At 44.5% G+C, this 19,763-nt stretch overlaps 1 protein-coding gene and 1 pseudogene across 1 annotated transcript in view; both read left to right on the forward strand.

Annotated features, from left to right (window-relative positions):
* LOC126095397 (furin-like protease 1) overlaps positions 1-19,763 on the forward strand; it is a 256,503-nt gene that overhangs the window by 202,281 nt on the left and 34,459 nt on the right. The window contains exon 11 of the mRNA XM_049910198.1: positions 8,797-9,007. Coding sequence (XP_049766155.1) covers positions 8,797-9,007 — 211 coding nt within the window. The remainder of the gene's footprint in view (positions 1-8,796; positions 9,008-19,763) is intronic.
* Positions 16,887-17,005, forward strand: LOC126096107 (5S ribosomal RNA; annotated as a pseudogene).

Genomic DNA, 19,763 nt, shown 5'->3' on the forward strand with positions numbered 1-19,763 from the left:
AAAGCAGATAGAGGTATCTGAAAATGACCACAGTAGTGGTCGAAACCGGTCACTTTAATAAATAAATCGTGATCAAGACTGTTTTTAATAGTAAATATTTGTAACACATTGATCACTGTCACTCCCATGATGTATTCAAACGTAATTAGTTTAAGTTAGATTAATTATAAGGACGTAGGCTTCCACGGCCTGTATCATAGTGTTTAGAATTCTTCTGGGTACGGGATGCGATTGAAATTATTAACCAGCCTGACAACATCAACAGAGAAGATGGCTACAAACTCCCGGCGTCCTGGCTGGCGGCCATCCCAGTCCAACCGGCCGCGAGCGGTCGCGGGGCAGAAGCTACACGGGACACGGACGTATCTACATAAACAGATGTAGAGTAACTGTCAGTCCACTTCCGCGCACACCAGGAGGAAAACTTGCCGTCCAGAAGCCCAACGCTGATTGGCGGACAGCTACCAATCGTTGACGCCATGGACGCCCACGAATAGCCTTTTTCCTTCCATCTACCCTTACGTCATGACTAGCCAATCATATTAGAGGGCTAATTAAAAGTTTTACAACAGTGACATCAGACACCAATAGTATGTAATAAATAGAAGCACCTATCCCCATGCAAAACCAGTCGTGCCCTGAGGAAGACCGTTGCAGTTCGGCCGAAACGTCGGTTTTAGTTTACTATTGTTGTTAGTTTTTAGCAATGACGCGGCATAATACCCAGAAGGATTTTAATCACTTAGATTAAGTAGTGTGTAAGCCTAGGGACCGATGACCTCAGCGGTTTGGACCCTTAGGAACCTACCACAAATTTCCAAAAAGCCCCAATTCAGTTTTATAAGTAGTACCCTGCGGCATTTGCCCGTTAGTTAGCTTGCATTTACCACGAAACTCACGCCCAGCTCAAAGTTCCAAGCGACTGGTAAAAAGCACGGATGATTCGTGTATTAAGAACTGTAAAAGAAAGTACTCGCAGAATTAGAGACCAGATATCCTTAACACCGGTTATCACAGCATTCTAGAATATAATAAATTTCCTAGATACCGAAAAGCTTACGTACACGAATAGGCACGGTTTTAGAAAGCATTGCTCGTTTTAAACTCAGCTTGCACTTTTCTCACATTATATACTGCAAAACCGTGGATATAGGGCAACAGGCAGGTTCGATATTTCTAGATTACCGAAAAGCATTGTTAATGTACTGCACTTCAGACTGTTAGCGAAGGTACGAGAATGCGGAATAAGTTTCTAGATATGTGAGTGGCTCGAAGAAGTATTTGAACCCAGTATGATGTCCTCGACGGCGAATGTTCATCAGAGACAAAAGGTATCGTCAGGAATTCCGCTATTATTCTCTATACACATAAAATGATTTGGAGGACAGGGTGATCAGGAATCTGTGGTTTTGGCGATGAAATTGTGTTGTAGGGTAAGGTGTCGAAGTTGAGTGACTGTAGTATGATACAAGACGAGCTAGACAAAATTTCTAGTTGGCGTGATGGGTGGCAGCTAGCTGTAAATGTAGAGAAATATAAGTTAATGCGAATGGGCACGAAAAACAAACCCGTAATGTTCGGATAGAGTGGTAGTGGCAAGTTCTTGTGGGACCAACCTGCTGAGAGGTCATCACACTACTTAATCTAACTTAAACTGACTTACCGTAAGGACAATGCACACGCCCATGTCCGAGGGAGGACTCGACTCGAACCTCCGACGGGGGGGGAGGAGGAGCCGCGCGAACCGTGGCAAGGCGCCTAAGACCTCTCGGCTAACGCAAGCGGCTTCAGATACGGTATTAGTAGTGTCCTGCTTGACACAGTTAAGACCTTCAAATATCTGCGCAAGAGATATGAAATGGAACGAGCATGTAAGGACTATGGTAGGGGAGGTGAATGGTCAACTTCGCTTTATTGGGAGAATTTTAGAAAGTGACCGTGTAAAGGACGCTTGTGTGACCTATTCATGAGTAATCTTCGAATCATTGGAATCCGCACTAGGTCAGATTAAAGGAAGATATCGGGGCAATTCACAGGCGCACTGCTAAATTTGTTGCCGGTAGTTTCGAGCAACACACAACTGTTACAGAGATACTTGGGAAACTTACATTAGAATCCTTGGACGAAGGGGGACGATCTTTTCAAGAAACACTATTGAGAAAATTTAGATAACCGACATTTGAAGCTGACTGCGAGAACGCTCTTACATATTGTACATTTCGCGTAAGGACCACGAAAATAAGATACTATAAATTAGGGCTGATTCCCTCGCTCTATTTGCGAGTGGAACAGGAAAGGAAACCAATACTAGTAGTGCAGGATACCGTCCACCAAAAATCGTAGGATGGCTTGCGGATTATGTAAGTAGATGTAGATAAGCAATGTGCAGCACGGAAAACAATTCTTATGGCAGCCCCCGATCAATATCCCGTACTATCTTGCTTTCATGCGGTCGCTCGAGTACAATTTCTTCGATAATACCTTTTCCAACAGCTAACTAAGCTGTAACGCACCCAGAAATTCATGCACCATCTCGTTTTGTCGAAGCTGTCCCTTGTTATGAATTTACTTGTAACCGTACGATACACAGAATTGTTGAATTTTACAATATTACTGCGCGATGCGAAATTTCAGAATGGTTGGTCGGTCACACTTGCTCAGTTCCGTGACACAGATATTGTCTGCAGGCCTAACCAAATGCATGTCATACCCAATTTTTACTCATCTGATATTTCCCAAGTAAAATCTTTTGTGTTCTGTTAAACCAACCCACACATATCTGTGGAAAGGCCGGCCGGAGTGGCCGTGCGGTTGGGGATGGCTCTGAGCAATATGGGACTCAACATCTTAGGTCATAAGTCCCCTAGAACTTAGAACTACTTTAACCTAACTAACCTAAGGACATCACACACACCCATGCCCGAGGCAGGATTCGAACCTGCGACCGTAGCAGTCCCGCGGTTCCGGACTACAGCGCCAGAACCGCTAGACCACCGTGGCCGTGCGGTTCTAGGCGCTACAGTCTGGAGCCGAGCGACCGCTACGTCGCAGGTTCGAATCCTGCCTCGAGCTTGAATGTGTGTGATGTCCTTAGGTTAGTTAGGTTTAATTAGTTCTAAGTTCTAGGCGACTGATGACCTCAGAAGGTAAGTCGCATAGTGCTCAGAGCCATTTCTGTGGAGAGAAACTTCTCTCTCTCTCTCTGTCTCTCTCCGCAAAGCGTCACCATACATCAAGGTTACTCCCATTTAGTAGGCACGTAGTTTACATATCCATTGGATCATCCAACCGTTCTCCTACTTCTCCCACACAGCTCCAGAATCTGTCAGTTGAGACTGTGAACTCTCACCTTCCATACTTCTTCTGTAGCAGCTTCTCCTTTACATATTTTTTACTTCGAAATACAAAAAGGCTCTTCTGCAGCTCTGTGAGAATACGCGGCCATACTTACTGCTGACGTCTCTGATTTCTTCGTAGTCTGCCGTTTCTCAAGGTTCCTTTCCATGGGCTGCATCTTAGAGCTATGTGTGGCCGCAGTATTTTTGGCCTTCAAAATTCTTGCAGTGTGGCTGCAGTACACAGAATGCTCCGGGATGGCCCAGTGGTATTGCCGACTGAGCGAGCTATCGCTGGTAGTTGCCGAATTATGGCCTTCCGTTTCGCTGGTGTTGTCCACAACGTGCGGAGGATACTTCGTTTGACCACGCCAGAGCTACATCTGTCCTTGTGGTTATATGCTCGCCTCCCGCTCTCAGCCTTGCTTCGTCTCACGTCGACAGCGCCGGTTCACGTGATGTGATTAGGGGAGGCAGTACCACTGCGCATCAGTTCGTAACTTGGCGCCGGCACCTGTAAACCCTCTATATGCTTGTTGTATACTGGAACGTAGAAGTATCCAAATGAGATAACAATATATTTGATGAATGAGGTCCTTCTACGACCAAAGATAGTCTGATGAAACATAATATTGTCGCTTTTATCGTATTACAAGATCTGCAGCAGTGAGCCACAATTGTATTCTAGATGTGTTCCGAAAACGTTTAAAGTTTCTGTAACGTTAATTGCGTGTGTCTCCATGTTCATGATTAGCAGCTTGCTATATGTCCTTTTTAAGGTTCCATACCACAGTCGGTAAAAACGGGAATCTTATGGGATCACGTAGTTATCCGTCTGTCTGTCCATCTGTTAATAATTGTTTTTCTCAGGAACGGGTAGAGGCATAGAGTTAAAATTTATGTTAAGTACTAAGATCTATGCTCTCTTCGTCGCGAAAAATTTAATGGAAAGATATAACCGTTTATGTCCGATATTTAGATACTCGCAAAATCACTTACAAAGCCTGTTGATGAACTTTCTTTATACAAAAGTAAGTTTGGTTGGAATCCTCAGAGCACAAGTCCTGTTCGAACTCGTTAGGTTTCTTAATTTCCGTCTTTGAGTACATCAGCCTATTTTGGACGTCCCAGTTCTCGGACTATAAATGTATCAGATTTTTGAAATTTATAGTTATTTCTGTGTCCTGTGAACCACGATAAAAATTACTAACTTAAGTTTTTGATTCTCAGTTCTCGACGAAAATTACTTACTTCCTTCAGTCCTTCTGCCAAAGCGTTACGAACGTTTGCAACCGAGAGACGTATAGACCGGAGGTGCACTGTATAACTACATCGAACGTCAGCGTGAATCAGAATTTTTTTCAAAATCGTGCTTCGACGCTCTGTTGAAATTAGGAAAAATATATGTGTCCACCATCAGTATACGAGTTGGGAACAGTTAGTTTATTTTAAAAAAAAGGAACTCATTCACAAAACCGCATTCCTCTTTTTCTTGGTAACTTTTTTCTTGTGGAACGGAAAAGCAGGAGAAGGTGACTCACTGGCGGTAGCTATTTTCCGTCAATTTCACAGCTTGTCTGAACATTTCTGACACAGAAAGGTATTCCCACAAATACGCGGTCTATTAAAAAGTACTATGCGGTTTAAAAACATCGTAACTGTTATTATATTTGAGATATCTGCGTGAACAACGTGCTGTTGGAAAGAGGAAACTGTCGAGTTTTACATGGTTGTCGCTAGGTAGCAGCAGTGTGCGCAAACTCCAGTTCTAGTAAAAATAGCGCGGGACATCAGAAAGTGTTTTGTGCTCTACGTTTTGCGTAATGCGGGTCAGTAATAATTGTTCAACGTGACTTTTGTGCTAATTGTGATGTTGATTCTCCTACAGCAAAGATCATTAGATGATGGTATGAAAAATTCCGAGAAACTGGTTGTTTGTGTAAAGGGAAATCACCGTGCCGTCCCCTAACGTCTGACACAGACGTGGAAAGCATCCGTCATAGTTTCACAAAAAAATGGTTCAAATGGCTCTGAGCACTATGGGTCTCAACTGCTGAGGTCAGTAGTACCCTAGAACTTAGAACTAGTTAAACCTAACTAACCTAAGGACATCACAAACATCCATGCCCGAGGCAGGATTCGAACCTGCGACCGTAGTGGTCTTGCGGTTCCAGACTGCAGCGCCTTTAACCGCACGGCCACTTCGGCCGGCATAGTTTCACAAGGAGTAAGCAGAAATTCGTTCGCCGTGCAGCTCGACAGCTGAACATGCCCCCGATGTCCGTCTGGCGTGCGTTGCGTCGACGTTTACACATGAAATCATACAAAATTCAGCTACTGCAAGCTCTTCGTAAAGGTGACAAACAGCAAGTGTGGAGTTCTGTAATTTCGTTCTTGGCAAGATGGAGGATGACAATTTTCTTCGACGCTTAGTGTTTAGTGCCGAGATGACATTCCATTTAAATGCAAAGGCCAACCGTCGTAATGTGAGAGTATGGTGCACGGAACAACCACATGAAGTTGTACAGCATGAGAGGGACTTTTCACAGGAAAAGGTGTATGGTTCATTTTTCTTAGCCGAGAACACTGTTACAGGAGTCACATATCTCGAAGTGCTTGAGAACTTTCTTTTACCATTGTTGGAGACTGATTCGAACAACCTGATTTATCAACAGGATGGGGAGCGACCACACTGGTATGTGGAAGTGTGGGAATTTTTAAATCAAAGGATTACTGAACTATGGATGGGTTTGGACTGGACCAAGCTTCATAGCTTTGGTTTATGATAATAACTTGACACGAGTGCCTATGAGTATGATTTTATACACTACTGCACTGAAGATGATCACTATGTGATTGAAAATTGATTTTGCTGTCAATAAGCCATCAATATTACGGCCAACGCTGACCTTCCTTCTAATTACATTACTGGCCTCCAAGGTCACCAGACATGGCTTTATATGATTATTTGCCGGCCGGTGTGGCCGAGCGGTTCTGGTCGCTTCAGTCTGGAACCGCGCGACCGCTACGGTCGCAGGATCGAATCCTGCCTCGGGCATGGATGTATTTGATGTCCTTAGGTTAGTTAGTTCTAGAGGACTGATGACCTCAGATGTTAAGTCCCATAGTGCTCAGAGCCATTTTTGTAATTATTTCTTGAGGGGTTTATAAAAGGTTCTGTTTAAGTGCCACCGTTACCAAGAACAGTGAATGAACTGAGACAGCGATAACAGCAGCTGTGGAACCTGTAATTCAATACATGCTCGCTGCAACGTGGGAACAATTTGAATACCGCATTGACATATGCCGTGCATTTCAAGAGGGGCATGTTGAACACCCATGTGTTTTCAGTTTTCCGTTGATCAAAAAACGAAATTCGTTTAAACCGACAAACTCTGGGAGGTTGTAGGGGACATCAAAACAAATATTTTTGCCTAATGTCATTTTTTCCTATGAGGATTATTTAAACCGGTGGAGGCCCTATTGCGCTCATCAGTTGTTAGAGGCCGTATTACGATCTTCAGTTATTAGAGGGCGTATTACGCTCTTCAGTTGTAGGCAACTGCTGTACGCCAGTGTAGTAGTGCATTGTCTGTTTACTAATGGAGCGATACACCTGGAATGAGTACACTGATATGGTTGGTGCGTACTACGTAGCGCACCACAACGGACGAGCTGCACTGCGGGTTTATCAGCGATATCCTAATCACCGTATCCCGCATCATACTACCTTTGCTGCTGTGTACCAACGCCTGCGTGAGGCCGGATCATTTAGCAGATTACCTGGACAGGGACGCCGTCGCACGGTAAGAACGCTGCAAATTTGAGGAAGCTGTTCTGCAGCATGTGGAGCGGGATCCTTCAATCAACACTCGTGCAATTGCACGTAACATGGGGACGAATCAGACGAATGTAAGAACAGTCCTTCAAGAAAAATTGGTACGTCAATTTCACTTGCAGCGTGTCTACAACCTGTTGATTATCCACCCAGAGCACAGTTTTCGCAGTGGTACCTGGAACAGTGTGAAATGCATCCTACATTTCCATCCTCTGTGTTGTTTACCGATGAAGCAACGTTCGGGCGTGATGGAGTCTTCATCATGCACAATTCGCATGTTTGGAGTGAGGATAACGCACATGCCACAGTTACTAGCGCTCATCTGCGTTAATGTGTAGGTCGATGTTGTTGGGGGCTGTTTGATTGGGTCGTATCTGCTACCTAGGCCATTAAATGGCAGGCACTATTACAATTTTCTCACCAGAGCATTGCCATCATTGCTGGAAGACCTTCCGCTCCCTGCAAGACAACGCATATAGTTCCGACACGACGGGGCGCCGGTACATTTCAGTCGTCGCGTGCGTCGATTCCTGGACCGACGGTTCCCAGAAACGTGGATTGCCAGAGGTGGTCATGTACCAAGGCCTGCTCGATCCCCAGATCTGTCCCCTCTGGGACTTTTTTGTGTGGGGAGAGATGCTCAACCTTGTTTACGCAACTCCTGTTGCATCAGAAGAGGATCTGGTTGTCCGGATAATAGCAGCAGCAGAAACAATTGAGAATCCTCCTGGGGTTTTTGCCCGTGTCAGGCAGAACATGATCCGACTGTGTAACCTTTGTTTACGTGTCAATGGAGGCATTTTGGAAAATCTGCTGTAATTGAAATTGGGTTGTGTTAATGTGTTGTCTCTTGGTCATAAAAAATGGAAAAGTGTTTCTTAAAAAATGGTTCAAATGGCTCTGAGCAATATGGGACTCAACATCTGTGGTCATAAGTCCCCTAGAACTTAGAACTACTTAAACCTAACTAACCTAAGGACATGACAAACATCCATGCCCGAGGCAGGATTCGAACCTGCGACCGTAGCGGTCGCGCGGTTCCGGACTGAGCGCCTAGAACCGCTAGACCACCGCGGCCGGTTTAAATACTCCTCGTAGGAAAAAATAACATTAGGGAAAAATATTTGTTTTGATGTCCCCTACAACCTCCCAGAGTTTGTCGGTTTAAATCCTTTTCACCCTGTATGTTTACTAATTTCAGAAATATAGACTTGTCAAATGGGAGGATTCTTTTTGATACTCTCTGTATTATCCAGTAGCAGCCTTAATATTACCAACCTGTTCTGTGTATTATCCAGCAGTAGCCTCTAATATTACCAACCTGTTCTGTGACTGACTCTAACGTCGCCACACTTCTTCTGATTTTTAAATGTTCCTACACGAGACATTTGAATTCAGCTTTCGTATTTGTTGTTCTTAAACTCACGATGATCACCTTTCAGTAACACAAATGACAGAAAATGCTCGTGTCGTCGGATGTGTTGTCGGACAGTATTGCTGGGGTTCACGTTGTCGGGGGTGAGTAACTTCCGCCACCCCTGCACGCATCTTTTAAAGACGGGAGCCTCGTGTTTCGTCGGCTAGAGGAGCTGGGATGCCAGTGCAGACGTGGCGCTGTTGCAGGCCAAGATCAGCCTGGTGTCTTCGCGGCGGGGCGACCTCACGATCCACCTGACGTCACCGGCCGGCACGAGGGCGACGCTGCTGGCGCGCCGGCCGCAGGACGTGTCGAGGGCCGGCTTCCAGGACTGGCCCTTCATGTCGGTCCACACGTGGGGCGAGCAGCCCTTCGGCCGGTGGACGCTCGAGATCCACAACGAGGGACGCTTCCTGGGTGGGTAGCAGCAGGTGGCTGCGGCAGGTGGCTCCGGCAGCGGCGGCGCGGGCTGGCTCTGCCTACTAACACGGCGCGGCGCAAGCGCTGCACCTCCAACAAAGTTTACAAACATCTCAGATAGTGCACACGCTTCGGCTTCAGCCCTGGTGTCTAAATGGGGTGATTCAACTGAACTACTGCCAGGGGGTAACAAAGGGTGGACCAGGGGGGGGGGGGGCGGCAAGGAGTTTCTTGCACCCTTAACCCGCTCCCCCTACCCTCCCTTACTACAAACAGAACTTACTGTCACCTACACTTTTAACGTAACGCAGCTGTCTAGGATTTTAATAATAATAATAAAAACAAAATGCATAAAATGATTTAATTTGTTGACAATATATTTACTCGTTGTCTTAACCTAACGTCCAAGCAATTTCAGTTCATACTATAGTCTTCTTGCGAATTTATTTGTCAAGATCTCGATGTCAACTGCAGTGACCCTTTTTTCTATCCCGACTTTCCTATCTTGCATGAAAGTGGGAATGTTAATTTATCTCTACATTGATTGGCATTGAGGGGTTTTGTTTTATCCCGGCTAGTTCTTAAATTAACCCCAGTGAGCCACTACACGTATTGTCTTCCCAATTTTGAAGTAAAAAAACCCATAAATAAATTAATACTAGTGTTTTCAGTAGATTCTCGTTCACTTGTTTCAGTTACTAGTCTGCAGTTTATTCTTGGTGAAAATCACGTAACCTAATTATTTATGAACCTAAATCGAAGTAAAGTTCAAGACGAATAGTCAGTTTCAAATTAACACGTTATTTTATTTAACAATAATTATTAATAAATCAGTTCATTCATACGATCGCATTCAAAGGGGTTCTTTGAATAAGTATCTAATCTGGAATCCCGGTAATATCAGAGATACTAAACAATGTTCTGTCACTTTCGACAAAAAGATTGTTCCTGTTTAATATCCATAAACTCTCACGAACTATGATTACTAGTCGCGTGAAGTAAAGCTTTTCCACTATCACAATACAAAGTCCGAATCTGTCCAAAAATCGTTAATTCCGTAAAATATTTAAATCGTCACACGAAGTGACGTTAAAGTCGGAGAGATTATTGATCACCTCCCCGTTCCTCTAATATGACAAACGTTCTAATTCTGATCTGAAATTAATGCTTCCCAAAAACCAATCTCGTCGCGATTTGTTCTTGCGCTGTGGTTTAATAAAGCTCCTACTTTTGCTTCCTAAAGCTGTGCGTCGTAATTGACTTCGAACAGACTAGACGATAGAGACTGGAGTATCATAATTGCATTGTATGTGTATTTATACTTTAATAAACGCTATCTTTGGTGTTCAAGACCTACGTTCTGTGACTACAATATTGATTTTCTCATATATAAGAATAACTAATAATGTAACCATTTCTATCGTTTTTCCCCCCTCCCATGTTTCCAAAATTTATGATTAAAATTATTTCCTTTTTCTATTATTTTTCTACTATAGATTTCCCTCTGTTTGTCTCTTATTTCTATTTCGTAAATTACTACTTGTGGAGGGGCTTGGGACATTTTCTGAATTTATATTTCGAGGGCATGGGAGCTAATTTGGGAGCTATTTTGGTTTATTAACACCGAGAGGCGTTGTAGGTGTTACACAACGCAGTTACTGGACTAGTTCGGCAATATGTATTGACAAGGTCAGATCCATAAAATGGGACAATTGTCGTTACATCGTACAGTGCTTAAACGTCTCTGTCACATTAGGACTATACAATATCCATAAGAAAGTGAAGCAATTACAATGCCTTGCCAGGTGTGCTATCAATATCGATGTACAACTTGGGATACAAATGGCACGAACAAGACAGATGCATGCCACATTCTGCCCCTTCGTGGCGTAATCTTGACTTCCTTATGTATATTTTATAGTTCTGACGTAACACAGTGGTTGACCCATTATATGATGAAACTACCACTGCCCAGTTTTATGTATCTGACTATGGCAATACATATTGCTCAAATTAGTAAGCCAGTAATAATGTTAACATAGCTAGCGTGGCAAATAAATTGGTTTTCACAAGAAGACAAATTGATAGCTAACTGCCTGCACTGAATGATCATGTCAGCTAACCATAAATTTCAATTCAGTCTTTCTAAAAAGTTTTTTTAGAAAACTTCAGAACTAATTAAGTAATGCTGCTGAATTAAGATGTGTAGTTCTATTAAAAGACAAATATTGATATAAAATGACTATGAGTACACTGTCATCATTGCATTAGAGAATGTAAAACTTCGTCTTGATCGCTTTTTTATTGTTCAGAAGACTTTACAGTTTTACTCGGTAGCTTCAGGCCATCTTCAGAATCTGTCATGTACAAAGATTGAGAAGTTGTTATCTTACAGAGCGCCAAATGTTACATACAAAAACTGTAGTATACTAGAGTACCATGGAAAATTGCTATTGTTTTAGGCCACCTTAAGTAAGGTATGACATGGCCGTTAGGTAGTGTTGGTGCAGACACTTTTTCGAAAATACCATCTAAATGATTTAGTGTTAGGCATAAATTCGCTGTCTGTAAAGTAAATATTGTACATAAACGGCTTACAGTGTACTGTGGACTAGTATGACAGTTGAACCACTTTATGATATGACATACTATTTTTAAATAAATCTATAAGCTAAGTGTGCATAAAATGTGATGACTATAGCAAGGGTGTCAAGGTATTAAAATTAGAATGGCACTTGAAAGGCAGGTTGTTCGTCAGTATTGTCACTGCCCCGTGACTGCCCTGTTGGGACGGATTGGGGAGATGACGGAACCGCGACCTGCGGCAGTTGGAGGGACGGAAGGAGGGAGGGAGGGAGGGGAGGAAGGAAGGAAGGAAAGAACGAAAGAACGAACGAACGAACGTTGTGCAGCGTCCACTGCAATATATCCCGTCGCGCTCGCCGTGTTGGTACACCATCATACCTCGAAAGACGTCACAGTAGGGTTTCGTCTGAAGTCATTTGGTTCATTACGCGGGCGTTGTGGGCATGTCTTACCTTATACAAATTCGTCCATGTTCAGCATGTAGCTTTCCAGTGCTTTATGTGAAATTTCTAGACTGTCGTGTGTATTGCCCTCTGTATGTTGGTATGTGTTCAGTTGATTACCTAGGGCAGATTTCTTCTCTTCATAGAGATGTTCCCTAACTCAGATGTCGAACTTGCTGCCTATTTCTTGAATATATAATTCATTAGTCTTGACAATTATGCTGTGCAACAGAATTAAAGGACGAATTTTTCGAAACCCAGTAGTTGTCTATCATTCTGATGCCTAAGTTTGAAATTTGGTTCAAAGGCGCTTACACCAATCATCTGTAATGGTGGGAAAGAGCAGCACTCTGCGACATCAGCTGCCCATGTTTACTGAGTATTTTAAAAATGCCCCTTTACAGAGAGAACCTGCAAAATCCTACGAGGCACCTGCTGGCAGGCAGCTCACCTAGGAGATGTGTTAAGTGGTTTCCTCCCTGCAGGCACCTAGGGTTACTTAACAGATTTTCTCTGTAAATACACATTTTTAAAATTCTTTATAAATTGGGCAAGTGCCACAGAGGGTTTTGCTAAACTGGGGGTCTTACATGGATTCTCTGAGGTTTTATCAAGCATGTGTCAATGTCACACCCTTCAGTGGTCACACCACTGAAGGGTGTGAAACAGGAGCACTGAAAAGGCATAAGGACACTTTGCTGCTTACGATCACATTCAGATTTCGACGAATGTTTTTTAACTGTGTCTAGTGGCTCCATTCTGGACATCAGAGCAATAATTGCGGTCGCACTGTATTCCAGAGGGGTGAGATAACGTTTTATGATGTCCCAACCCGTGATTTCCAACGAAAAATTTTGTCATCAGTGCAAAAGTTTGACAAGTACGTCTTCCTGATCCTCAGCATACTGCAAAAATGACGTTTCCGACCTCGAAGGGTGTGGGAATCAGCGCCACAATGGAAGAGATGGTTTCATTTACGCTCTTTATGTCTCGCCCAGACGCTCCTTCGTATCGGTTTTGGGGGACATTGTTTCTGAAATGTTTTCCTCAGCCACCCATAAGAAAATAGTCCTGGACATCGCGGTTCTGCCCTCTATCATAGAGTTGTCAAAAGAATGGGTGAAATGGGGGGGATGTGGCGATGTGCCCATCGAGTGACACGTCAAAGGTGGCGTTGAGCAGAATTGTAGTGAAATTTGGTGACATTGTGGTATCATTAACCCACTTTACACTTCACATGAACTTCCGAGCTCTTGCGTTGTTTACGCATGTGTCGACAGTGTGGTGTTTGAAGCGTCGTCGAGTCTGAGGGTAACATCGCACGGTGGCAGGCTTTTGAACCATGAAGGAGGAGGGTTGTAGGCACCTTTGAGCCAAATTTCAAACTCATTTGCCTGAATGGGAGACAGTTAAGTGGTTTCGAAGAAATGATACTTTAGTTCTGTTGCGCAAGGTAATTTTACAAAATTTTGGAGACTTAATTATTTTCTACACTATCAGCTTTTGCCTTATGCTACAATTTTTAGATGCTACGTTCGGTAGTGTGTCTACACCAACGCTGCCTAACGGCCTCAGCTTTTTTCACTTATGGCTGAATGTGTCAACAAAAAGTGGCACTAGTCTGTCGCATATATACACTCCTGGAAATGGAAAAAAGAACACATTGACACCGGTGTGTCAGACCCACCATACTTGCTCCGGACACTGCGAGAGGGCTGTACAAGCAATGATCACACGCACGCACACCAGGAACCGCGGTGTTGGCCGTCGAATGGCGCTAGCTGCGCAGCATTTGTGCACCGCCGCCGTCAGTGTCAGCCAGTTTGCCGTGGCATACGGAGCTCCATCGCAGTCTTTAACACTGGTAGCATGCCGCGACAGCGTGGACGTGAACCGTATGTGCAGTTGACGGACTTTGAGCGAGGGCGTATAGTGGGCATGCGGGAGGCCGGGTGGACGTACCGCCGAATTGCTTAACACGTGGGGCGTGAGGTCTCCACAGTACATCGATGTTGTCGCCAGTGGTCGGCGGAAGGTGCACGTGCCCGTCGACCTGGGACCGGACCGCAGCGACGCACGGATGCACGCCAAGACCGTAAGATCCTACGCAGTGCCGTAGGGGACCGCACCGCCACTTCCCAGCAAATTAGGGACACTGTTGCTCCTGGGGTATCGGCGAGGACCATTCGCAACCGTCTCCATGCAGCTGGGCTACGGTCCCGCACACCGTTAGGCCGTCTTCCGCTCACGCCCCAACATCGTGCAGCCCGCCTCCAGTGGTGTCGCGACAGGCGTGAATGGAGGGACGAATGGAGACGTCTTCAGCGATGAGAGTCGCTTCTGCCTTGGTGCCAATGATGGTCGTATGCGTGTTTGGCGCCGTGCAGGTGAGCGCCACAATCAGGACTGCATACGACCGAGGCACACAGGGCCAACACCCGGCATCATGGTGTGGGGAGCGATCTCCTACACTGGCCGTACACCACTGGTGATCGTCGAGGGGACACCGAATAGTGCACGGTACATCCAAACCGTCATCGAACCCATCGTTCTACCATCCCTAGACCGGCAAGGGAACTTGCTGTTCCAACAGGACAATGCACGTCCACATGTATCCCGTGCCACCCAACGTGCTCTAGAAGGTGTAAGTCAACTACCCTGGCCAGCAAGATTCTCCGGATCTGTCCCCCATTGAGCATGTTTGGGACTGGATGAAGCGTCGTCTCACGCGGTCTGCACGTCCAGCACGAACGCTGGTCCAACTGAGGCGCCAGGTGGATATGGCATGGCAAGCCGTTCCACAGGACTACATCCAGCATCTCTACGATCGTCTCCATGGGAGAATAGCAGCCTGCATTGCTAGCGAAAGGTGGATATACACTGTACTAGTGCCGACATTGTGCATGCTCTGTTGCCTGTGTCTATGTGCCTGTGGTTCTGTCAGTGTGATCATGTGATGTATCTGACCCCAGGAATGTGTCAATAAAGTTTCCCCTTCCTGGGACAATGAATTCACGGTGTTCTTATTTCAATTTCCAGGAGTGTACATTAATCAGTCAGAACACATATGACCGTCGACCTACTATTGATATAAACCCGTCCAGGCGATAGCAGCGTCATCTGGCGAGGTATGGTTGCTAGTCAGACACACGCACGGTGCAGGTAGTATCAGTGAGGGTGCTGTCTGTGTGTAGAACGGGGAAGGTGCGTGATCTATCTGAGTCTGACGGTGAGCAGATTGTAATTGACCGGAGGCTCGGCACAAGCGTTTCCGAAACTGTACGACTTGTTGGGTGTTCGAGGAGTGCTGTAGTGAGTGTCTTCAACACGTGGCGAAACCAAAGTGAAACAATGTCCAGACGTCTCGGCGTTGGGCGGCCACCCCTCAATACAGATGTCGGACCTCGTAGGCTATGCAGACTGGTAAAAAGAGGACAGGCGGCGAACTGTGTCTGAACACACAGTACACAGAAGCCTGCTAAAGATGGGCCTCCACTGCCGACTATTCATGCATGTGCCAGTGTTAAGACCACGGCAAGGGCAACTACGACTGAAATGACATGTCCATCGGCACTGGACGTTGACACAGTGGCAGAACGTTGCACGGTCAGATGGTTCCCAGTACCTACTTCATCATGCTGTTGGTAGGGCGCGAATCCTTCGTCTTCGAGGGAAGCAGCTCCTTGACATCTGTACTGCGGGATGGCGACAAACTGGCGGCCGCTCCGTTATGTTCTGGGGAACACTGACGTGAGCATCCGTGGGTCCAATGAAGCTCGTGCAAGACAACATGACGGCCAAGGAGTACCTTACACTGGCTGCAGACCACGTACATCCCTTTAGAGACGATCATGTTTTCCGACGGCGCTGGTAGATTTCAACAACATAATGCGCCATGTCGCGACGCCAGGGTTCGAGAAACTCAAAGGCGATTTTCACATGGTCGCCAGATCTGAACCTGCTCGAACACATTTGGGATGTGATTTAATGTGGCGACGGAGTTTATCGCCCTCTCCGCGAAATATACGGGAATGTGCAAATGCAGTGCCAACTCAAAGGCCTCATTGCTTCCGTGCCAGGACGCGTTTCCCGTGTTATTCGTGCCAAAGGTGGACTACCCGCTATTAGGTAGTCGGTCATAATATTCTGGCTGATCAGTGAATGATGTGTCTCATAACAGTCGTCAGGCGCATTCTCTCTTGTATTTCGACTGATATTTGTAATTTTTTTTCTTTTTTATAATGTGTAGCCTCAGTGTTGGCGGAAAGCGTCGCCTTGTTTCCCGTTACGAACAAACTGTTTTTTAAACGGAACTTTACGCACCCATACGACAGAGTTTGTTGAGATATTCGATCATTGGCGTGCATTAACAGAGACAGTAAAACAGGAAGAATAACAAGTAATGCAGTAACGACAATACCGCCCTGACCTGCACTGACTTGTACCGCATACAACAGCGCTGCTTAGTCGCTACTGGTGTACTGGCTATTCTTTCTGTTCCTGATAATGCATATCGATAAAAGTATTGGGGCCGCTTTTTCGAATGGGAACCGCAAAATTCTGATTTAAAATTCGGTTTGTTCGTAACTTGAAACAAACCGACTCTTTCCGTCGACTCCGGGCGTCGCGTCAAAGAAGTGTTGTGCAGTACTTATTTGTGGTGGCTACGGCTACACACTGCAAAAAAGAAACAACATTATAAATGCTGTCATAATGTGTTCATTAAGAAGTATAAATTTACGTTTAAGTTTTGACACAATAAGACAAGTATTAGAGTTAGAACCTATCTAGACCCCTTGAGGCAGTGTATCTCAAGGTGCGAAAATTACCCAGACTATATTCATCCAAGCAACGGCCTTGCCGCAGTAGATACACCGGTTCCCGTTAGATCACCGAAGTTGAAGCGCTGTCGGGCGTGGCTAGCACTTGGATGGGTGACCATCCGGGCCGCCATGCGCTGTTGCCATTTTTCGGGGTGCACTCAGCCTCGTTATGTCAACTGAGGAGCTACTCGACCGAATAGTAGCGGCTCCGGTCAAAGAAAACCATCGTAACGATCGGGAGAGCGGTGTGCTGACCACACGCCCCTCCTATCCGCATCCTCATCTGAGGATGACACGGCGGTCGGATGGTCCCAATGGGCCACTTGTGGCCTGAAGACAGGGTGCTTTTTTATTTTCATCCAGTATTGGAGAATGAGAGCACTTAGTAACTTCCAAAAGACTTCGACCGTAATTTTAAACCTTTTCCGTATATATTTACCGCTTACAGCGCCATAAAACAATGAACCGAAAACAGGGTACTGCCTGTTAAATGTTGGTTCTTCATTCGATAGAACAACATAAAAGAACTAGATTTTCAGAGTAATGTCTTTGCTTTTGTAACTTACTTTCACCATGATTAAGCCTAAAACAAACTGTATGACACTATGCACTGTTTGCTGAGAAAGTTCTTAAGAGAAGATATAAATGGTTATAACTTTCTTCATTTTGAACGTTTCCTAGGGCTATGGAAAATAACTGGAGACCAATAAAACCAATTTAACCAGCGTCTAGTGTCTTGAGGCGTATATATGTTAGAAGCTTGACGTCAAATATTTAACACGGTACCTCTTTAATGTGAAACAGAAAATACTTCCTAAGGTTCTTCAAAATTATATTTATTTCGTTAAGTACTGACTTTCGGCTTCTTACCCATTTCAGGCGACAGTTGTACATAACGGAAACAGATAAAATGATGTACTACTAACACAAATATTATTTACTTTGGTTCTTTTCCTAGTTAATGTAAATATTTGTACATGAGGAGAAAATGTGGTACTTTCCTATGTAAACACTCCACACGTTATCAATTTTGTTATGTTTTTTGTAAATATTATCTTCGTAAGTAACACGTCACTTTCTCTGTGTTTGCGACATTCGGTTGTCACATGAAGGTGATGTATAAACCCGAGACCGATTCGTGAGGAAATGGTTATAACTCGGCTGAACATTTAATATCATTATCACTTTATACCAAGCACAGACAGAAAATTGTTACTACAGGGAAATGTTTCAGTTTAAACATTGACAGGGGTTAACTTGTACACTTTAGCTTCTTAGGGATGTCCGATGCCGTTAAAAATAGGTACACATCTTACTATTTAGATAAATCTTACACTCATTCATGTAGTAAAACAGTCCTTTCCGCACGTATAACAGCTAGAGAAAATTATAACATGGGTGCTGATGTGACAGTTGCACATTATATCCGTAAAGATGTATTTCAGCCGGTCATTTTTTCTCTGGGACAGCTCAATGTAGACGAAATATTCACAGCCAGGCTGCAGGGACAAAGGTGGACGGTTGTACGGTTGCTCCTTGCAGCCAAGTCCCTCTGTAGGTAATGACGCATCCATCGTTTATAAAGAAAATCAGCCGGTATTGGTGATAACAGCCTGCTCAGCGTCAAGCGCATTTTGCTTCGCATTACACACGAAAATACTGTCAAAACATTATTTCGGACACACGTATTTGAATGATTTATGAGCGAAACATATTCTTTAACTCGAAATAAACACCAACCAGTCTGCGGTGGCCGGCTTCAGTATTTTATCAGATGACCTAATCTGCCAAATCGGAGCTCAAACACCAATATCGTGGATAAGTCAAAGCTTTTATTCTTTTTCGTTTACTGACTTACCTGGACTGAAAGACTGTTTGGTGATGATGCTGTGGTGTGCGGGAAGGTGTCGTCGTTGAGTGACTGTAGGAGGATACAAGACGACTTGGACAAGATCTGTGATTGAATGGCAGCTAACTCTAAATATAGATAAGTATAAATTAATGCAGATGAATAGGAAAAAGAATCCTGTAATGTTTGAATACTCCATTAGTATTGTAGCGCTTGACACAGTCACGTCGATTAAATATTTGGGCGTAACATTCCAGAGCGATATGAAGTGGGACAAGCATGTAATGGATAGTCGTCTTCGGTTCACTGGTAGAATTTTGGGAAGATGTGGTTCATCTGTAAGGAGACTGCTTATAAAACACTAATACGACCTATTATTGATTACTTTTCGAGCGTTTGGGATCCCTATCAGGTCGGATTGAGGGAGGACATAGAAGCAATTCAGAAGCGGGCTGCTAGATTTGTTACTGGTAGGTTTGATCATCACGCGAATGTTACGGAAATGCTTCAGGAACTCGGGTGGGAGTCTCTAGAGGAAAAGAGGCGTTCTTTTCGTGAACCGAGACTAAGGAAATTTAGAGAACCAGCATTTGAGGCTGACTGCAGTACAATTTTACTGGTGCCAACTTACATTTCACGGAAAGACCACAAAGATAAGAGATTAGGGCTCGTACAGGCAGTCATTTTTCCCTCGTTCTGTTTGGGAGTGGAACAGGGACAGAAGATGCTAGTTGTGGTACGAGGTACCCTCCGCCACGCACCGTATGGTGGATTGCGGAGTATGTATGTAGATGTAGATGGACATATACACTTACTATTAAAGCAATTTAAGAAACCTTTCTTGCTGTTGGAAAGTACGGGTAATGGTAGCCAAACGACTGGAAAATATACTTCTGACACGACAGACTGTTCCGAGAATTCAGACCCGACAAGTAGCAAACAGATGAGGTAAAGAGTTTTTCTTGGACTAGATACCCATAAATGCATATACTTCTAACCACAGATAATATATGGCTATTATTGCAACGTCAAATGTAGTAAAAAATGGCAAT

This window comes from Schistocerca cancellata, chromosome 8 (assembly GCF_023864275.1).
Source record: "Schistocerca cancellata isolate TAMUIC-IGC-003103 chromosome 8, iqSchCanc2.1, whole genome shotgun sequence".
Lineage (NCBI taxonomy): Eukaryota > Metazoa > Arthropoda > Insecta > Orthoptera > Acrididae > Schistocerca > Schistocerca cancellata.